Below are 7,338 nucleotides of genomic sequence, written 5' to 3' on the forward strand. Positions count from 1 at the left end.
TTATCGGTCAACATTTATTTACCGAAATTTCGATGTCTACAACACTGTTTATGAAACTTAACGTTATTACACTGTTTATGAAACTTAATGGCGCTACATTATTTATGAAACTTAACGGTACTGCATTCTTCTCTCTCCTCTTTTTGAATTTTCTTGGCACATTCTCACCTTCCAAACGCATTTTCTTCTTCTTATTTTCTTCGATACTCATCAAATTTTCTCTGTATCTCTTCAATTTCTTATCTTTCTATGCCAATTACTTAATTTTCTTCCATTGTCTGCCCATTTGTGGCTTTCTCTTCTCATCCACCTACAATCTCACCTTCTCCCTCTGCAAAATAATTTTAAAAAAATGCAAATGAAATCAATAAAATCGAATACACTCACGAATATGAGCCTAGATCGTACCCCCGCTTCATGTCCTTCAAATACAGAAGCATCTCAAGTCTTCAATCATTTCAATATGTATGTGTACTTAAAAACCCTAAATTTTGGTTACTATACAATTTCTAAAGAATCTCATGGCGCAAGTAGGATTGTGGATAAAAATTGCTGGAAACATCGCATTCGTCTCAATGGTGCATCATGTAAATCAAAATTGTGTGTATAAAAGGTATTGGCTTGGTAAATAAAGTTGCACAATGTACTCTTCAATGCTTCATATGTCTATAATATATAATATGTGGTAGGGTGTTCATGTATATATAGTACAAATATATAGAGGTGTGTGCTTTATAGATATTGGAGTAGCCAAGATTGGAGTTGCTTCGCAAGGCAATTTTTGGACCCCAATTAATGAGTACTAGAAAAAGTAGTTGGAAGATGCAACGGCAAAGGAGACTGCACGCGCGTTTGATAAGGTTTTTTCTCTCTCTCTCTTTCTCTCCCTCCCTCTCTCTCTTTCTCTCCCTCCCTCTCTCTTGTTCTTATTATTAAATAAAGTTATAAGATGGCTTTTGCTTAAAATTAAAAGTTTTAGAGCCCTTTCATTAGTTTTCCTAAAATCTTAGGCCATAAGTATTTAAGGAAAAAAACAATTTCTGGGTTATGACTTAAAATTTTCTAACTTAAAATTTTATGCTTTGTCTCTAAGCTTTGGAGATGATTTTAGCAGCGCATTCTCAATAAAGTAGATGATTTTGAAATGAGTAATTTTAAGTAGACTAAATATTCAAATTCGATAATACGTAACAATAAGAAATAAACACATAAATAACACTTAAATATAATTCAATCATCAACTGTATCTTTTGTTTACTAATTTTGTTCCGTAGCATTTACCTTTCGCGATACTTGGCTTACTCGCACCTCTGTCGCCACGCTTGCTTCGTCACCGTTTTCCCGACCTTCTCTTCCTCCCGCGCCTTTTCTTCTCAGTCACAGCGGCCAAGTAATCAAGTTCGCGTCGAGCTCCCCCAAAATATCGTATAGTCGTGTATGTAAGTGTTCTTCTTTCATGAATACATATATATATACACACACACACACACTCACACATATATGTATACGTATATCTGTAGAGTTGATGTTTCCTATTGTCTGCTATCCACCAATCGTTTTCATAGGCTCCTTGAAATTGAAATTCTTGGTTGTGCATGCCTTTGCCAGTTAAGAAGGCGCTGGCGCGCTGGCCGTTTTTCTTGATTGGTTTTGGTTTCTTGGCCGCGTTGCACACCAGGTGTTTGTTAAAACGTCTGAATATGGTATTGCTCCATTGCATAATCACTTGCCCTATCCAGCTTAATCTCTAGTCATGAAGGGCTAAATGTTATAGGTTTAACGAAACAATTTCGTTTACTTGCCGATGTTATTATACCGTTCATACTAAATGTCAGAAAACCCTTCATACCTATATTCATATTTGTATTTTACTAATATTAATGTAGGATTCTGAACATTTAATACTAAGATTATTACATCAATGAGGTTGCCTTTTAATAAAAAGAAAATTCTTAGACAAAAAAAAGGAAAAAGAAAACATTACGTGAATGAGGTTGTGCATAACCCACATGCCTAGAATATAGTTTCTAAGAAAAATAGTTTCAGTCAAAATTGACCGTTGCTCTATAATTACCATCTCTACTGCTCGTGTTGTATACATTCTCTCTAATTTAGGTGGGTATGTGAATCCCATATCTATTAGAGAGATCGTAATGAAGATGGTCGGTTGAGATGGGAAAGAAATAGGACTTTTTACGATGTTAGAGAGTAGGTGGATAATGTGTGGGGAGAGTTTGGATTTGGGCTTACTTTATGCACTTTGGATTATTCTTTTTCAGTCTGGAGTTTCTTAATGTATTGTACTAGTAGTTTTGTTGCGAGTTTCTTTTTATCCAAAAGAAAAAGAACTGGTACAATGCTCTCTTGCATTGGATATGGCTTCTTGATTTACTACCTGACTAGACAGAGTGTTGGGGTTCTCTGCGATAGCTCTTATGTATACATTTCTTAGATTGTTTTTATTCTACTCACGTAGGTGTGCTCGATGAGCTACTATGAGCAGTGGCGTGATCCAAGAAGCCGCTAACCAGTGCCCAACTTTTTGTTATTGAAATATACAAATGATCTGCTATGAGGTGCTCCCCTCAGCTATTTCTATGTCTCCATTAAATATGATTTGCTAAGTTAAATTTCAGTAACCTCTGAGTCTCTTAACTCAATTCTACTACCATTATGCCCCAATTGCACATAGAGGGTCATTACAGCTGTTCTATATAAACCAGACGAGGAAATGAAACTAATTCAAACCTCTTCCCATGAAGCCGAAAACCCAATAGAGCTCTCTCTGAGACAAGCCTTTGAACTTCTTGAACCAAAACTGAGGCCCCCTTTTGCATTAACAATTCCAAACCCACAAGAATACTTGTTGCTCAACAAAGCGATCCTTTATGGTGTGTTATGTGAAAGCCATGTTGGAAAAACACATATGAAGCACTTACATGCTATTGTCACTGATGGGTATTTCTGGTTTGTTAGCTTGCTAGTCAAGGTCGTGAATGAACTGTATGTGAAACTTCTTGAACCGGTGAAGTCTCAATTAATTTGGGTTACCAAGGAGTTGATCAATGTTCTAGCGGTAGGTGTTGATGGTTTGTTGGTTTGCTTGTTGAGGCAAATTATTGGAGGGGATTATAGTGATGGAAATCTGTGGCTTTGCTTTGAGATGGTGAGCATTTTTATGACCAAATGGGATTGTTTGTTAGAAGTAGAACCGATGATTTTGACTAGTGGATTGTATACATATCTTCGGTTATTAGCTGATCACTGTAGGTTGTTAAGCAATCCAAAATTAGAGGCATTAAAGCAATTGGAGGTCGATTTTTGCATTAAAGTTTTTAAGGAGAAGTTTCCTTTGTGTTTGAAGATTGGCAGGGATCTTGTTCGACTTCTACAAGATTTGGTTCATTTACCCAAGTTTAGAACAATATGGAAGGATTTGGTATTGAATCGCGGCGAATTTAAAGCTCAGGGATTTTCAGGTATTCCACAACTCTATAACACAAGGACTCCAAGCGAGTATATGTTACTTCGGATTACTCCAGAAATGGAGGCCCATTTACGATTTTTGTTCACTCATGTGAAGTTGGGAAACCAGAAGCGTCATCAGGCATGGTTTTCCAAGAAGTTTCTATTTGAACCAAACAGAGAGACTCTCATAATTGACATTGTTCGCTTTATATGTTGTGCTTACCACCCAACCAATGAAATCATTCAGTCAGATGTCATTCCAAGATGGGCTATTATGGGTTGGCTTTTCAAATCTTGCACAAAGAATTATGTTGAAGCGAATGTGAAACTAGCTCTACTTTATGATTGGCTCTTTTTCAAGGAAAGAGCAGACAATATTATGGATATTGAACCAGCAATGTTATTAATGGTCTATTCTATACCCAGATACATTGATGTAACTCACACTATTCTTGAATTTTTGTTCCTTCTTATGGACAACTATGATGTGGAACATTACGATATCTTAGCTAAAGGTGTGTCATCTTCTTTTAGTGTACTTGTTAAGAGAGGAGTGATTCGTTCACTTGATGTCTTGACCTCTTGTGATGCATTGTCTCCTATATTGAAAGAAAGGCTTGGTAGGTTTTTGTCAGGTAGGAAATTTGAAATCTCTAAAGAGTTGCAACAAGCTTGCCGTCCTGCTGATTTTGTGAGTTTGAACTCTTCATGTATGGAAACTCCATTACCATTAACAGAATGGCAACCAAAATGTAGCCAAGGAGACAAATTTGGTACCAAATCAGCTGAAACTAAAGTTATGATATCAGATGATGCAGCTTCTTCCCATAGTCCATTAGTAGTGGCCAGGGAAGGCCAAGTTCATGATATAGACAATATGATTCATAATCTTGGAGAAGCAATTAAAAATTCAAATCCAATGGCTCTTCGTACTTTGGAAGAACTGTTACTTTTATTTGTGAGTTTTGATGGCCAAGGACCAGAGAGTGGCTTCATTCTGCCTGATGTTTTATCTTCTAAAATAAAAAAGTTGTATGAATTGAGTGGGTCCAAATTATTTTCTCCTCTCAAATTTCATCCAGATAGTCCTGAAAACAGTGATGAAGTTGGGTCTGCCACATCCTTAATTATCCGTATGTTTGTTCTTTCTCAACATCAAAATATGCAAGCTATGCTTCTATTTTGGTTAAAGAATGGTTTTCCAGTTGGAGCAAGGTTATTATTGTATGCATCAAGACTAGCTTATGAGGCACGCATGGTGGGTTTTTTTGGAGATGCCATGGTTGACGTTAATTCTATTACTCCAAGTGATTCAGGCATCCGTCTGCTGCTATATCATGTCAATGGGTACTTTTCTTTTTTGCATGGTAGAACTGAAAACTCATATGAAACCATTGAGTCTATTTCTAAAGCGGAAAAGAAGTTAGTTGCAATGTTAGTCGATGGTGCCTTTGCTGCCTACAAATGCTTCCTTGTGTATTCAAGAACTGCCTTATTCAAGGATGCTGAAAATTCTTTGCCGCAGCTCCTTTTTTCTGACATAATGACTTGTTCTGTGTGGGAGAGGAAGCGATTAAAATTCTTGTTTTCCAGTGTCTATTGTCATCTTTCTGATATGTCCATTGGTGAGGAAGGCATCATCAAGCTACTTGTTGGTCAATTAGATCATGCTGATCTTGTTAATATACAGATTGAGATTGGCTTGAAAAGATTTTCCATTTTTGGTGAGAATACTGAAACAGTTTTCTGCTTAATGAAGAATTCCCTTAATTGGGGTTGTATGGAACAACATAAATTCTGGGGCTTGATTAGATCAGAGCTAGCGGTTTCCACGGTGGAAGTGCAGGGACTACTTTCAAAGTTTTTCTGGTTGGAGAAATTAGATGCAAATGCGAGTGCCATTGCGGTTGAAGGTCTTCTTACACTCTGTAGTTGCTGCCCACCCACGCCTGAGCTTGTTGGGGCTCTCATGTTATTACCTAACAGTGTCTTTCAGGATTTTGCTTCTGCTGTTATGGCTAAATGGGCTGTATCTAATGGCGCCATGCTATTTGAAAGCTTGGCTGAGTTTTCAGAAAAAGTTGAGAGCAAAAATGGGGATCTCGTCATTCATGATTCAGCAGGAATGTTAAACCGTTCTGCCATTTTGTGGTTATTGAAGTATTTTAATGGGAGTGACACTGATATTTCTGGCAACTTATCCTTAAAAACTATGTGCAAAAATGCAATGCGACAAGTATGATGGGTTATGTAATGCGTTTCATTGGAAGGTAAGCTGTTCAGGCTTCTATATCTCATATTGTAAAATTTGATCTTGAGTGTATGATTGATCTATGATACAATTTAGAACTAACAGACAAATCAGACTAGTTATAAATCTTATGAGTCCATTCTATATATGTGACATTTATCAGATTATTAAATGTTACACGACATTTGACTCTTTTATACGATCTTTAACTCTTCTCTTCAGTGCATGACTATAAATCTGTAAACTGATTCAAAATATGACAAATACAGATTTTTTTTCAGATTGAGAAATACACAGACACACCGGCACCGGCATATATATTAAGCTTTCTGCATGAGAGTCATATTGTATTATCAAAGGAATTAGTACATGACTACATGAGTATTCGACATTCAGTGTTATATTTTTGTTATATTTTATTGGGTTAGAATGAAGGCATGTTTGCTTGACTACAATATGCTTTGTAAATGCTTGTGAAAAGTTGTAGGACGTGAACCTGTATATATTTTTTATTAGTTTTCTGTTTTCACCTTTGATTTATATATCTTGTTACTCTTTAAGTCAATGCTCATAGCTACACTGTTTTTCGTTCGCGAGGTCTTTCTTTTGAAAGTGGACATGCAATCTGAAGATGAAAAGGTTGTATTCAGAATGTTTTGATGGGGTAATCCTTGCCAACTGCAAAATTTTAGTATCTAAGAGATATTCTAATTGTTTGCATACTCTGGTGGTTTCACAAAAGTACCTCGCTAAATTCTCCTTAAAAAAAATAATTCTCGTGTTCTCATTTTACTCTTCAACTTCTGGTAACTGATGCGATGCGATGAAAGTTAAGCACTCAAATTAAACCCTCTTGTTGTCAAATTGTAGTATAAATGCAAGTAGGGATCGTTCTAAACCGGGGATTAGGAGGGCTTGCTAAAACCTCTAAACTGACTTAAAAACATATAAACAAAGTTAAAAACACTAAACTAGACTCAAAGAACTTAAAACAAACTCAAAGGACTCAAAACAAGCTAAAAACGCTCAAATTTGTCCTAAAAACACAAACTGGGCAGATTGTAAGACAAATTTGAGGAATACGAAGATGGATGGATTAGTTAGAGGTCCGTTCTTCACACATGACACACTTGTACATGAATCGATTTCCAATTGTTTTTCAATAAACTATGATGCTCAACACCCCAGATTAACCATGATGCACAAATTAACCCTCAGATTTTCCTTTACTCATTGAATTGGATGAATGCATGCGACAACCCAAATCATTCTAAAAGTCCCTTATATGAATGCATAATAGAGATACAATCAGAGATCATTACGTTCAATGAAAATCATAAGTGTTGAGACAATTATAACTATGAATGCATGATACAATTGCCAAGAATTCAATTAACGCGATTGTGATAAACAACCTTCACTACTCATGAATATAAACTTGTAACGATTAGGTGAAACTCATTTATATTATAGCATCTAATTCATGCATGAAAACTAAGTATGCATCCTTAATAAACATACAAGAATCAGTTATGAATAAAATAGATAATTGAATTGCAATCACAACTTATCAAATCACAATTGGAAGAAATCAATTCAAATCTCAAGCATGTTCATGG

The 7,338-nt window shown here is 36.0% G+C and overlaps 1 protein-coding gene across 2 annotated transcripts; it reads left to right on the top strand.

Moving 5' to 3' along the window:
* The first annotated feature begins 1,275 nt into the window (after positions 1 to 1,275).
* On the top strand, positions 1,276 to 6,245 carry LOC103454082 (uncharacterized). 2 transcript variants are annotated; one of them, XM_017337246.3, is made up of 3 exons: positions 1,276 to 1,439; positions 2,477 to 2,576; positions 2,977 to 5,916. In XM_017337246.3, exons 2-3 carry the CDS (start codon positions 2,572 to 2,574, stop codon positions 5,708 to 5,710), a joined length of 2,739 nt encoding a protein of 912 aa, XP_017192735.3. In that variant the 5' UTR covers positions 1,276 to 1,439; positions 2,477 to 2,571; the 3' UTR covers positions 5,711 to 5,916. The 2 variants fall into 2 exon arrangements, with proteins under 2 accessions (XP_017192735.3, XP_070664730.1); XM_070808629.1 differs by lacking the exons at positions 1,276 to 1,439; positions 2,477 to 2,576 and adding an exon at positions 6,001 to 6,245 and having other exon boundaries at positions 2,598 to 5,738.
* The last annotated feature ends 1,093 nt before the right edge of the window (positions 6,246 to 7,338 follow it).

Source organism: Malus domestica, chromosome 11, assembly GCF_042453785.1.
Source record: "Malus domestica chromosome 11, GDT2T_hap1".
Taxonomy (NCBI): domain Eukaryota; kingdom Viridiplantae; phylum Streptophyta; class Magnoliopsida; order Rosales; family Rosaceae; genus Malus; species Malus domestica.

What these genes read in the sequence shown, in the direction of transcription:
- LOC103454082 (XM_070808629.1), top strand. Translation starts at nt 2,732, where the DNA reads ATGAAACTAATTCAAACCTCTTCCCATGAAGCCGAAAACCCAATAGAG.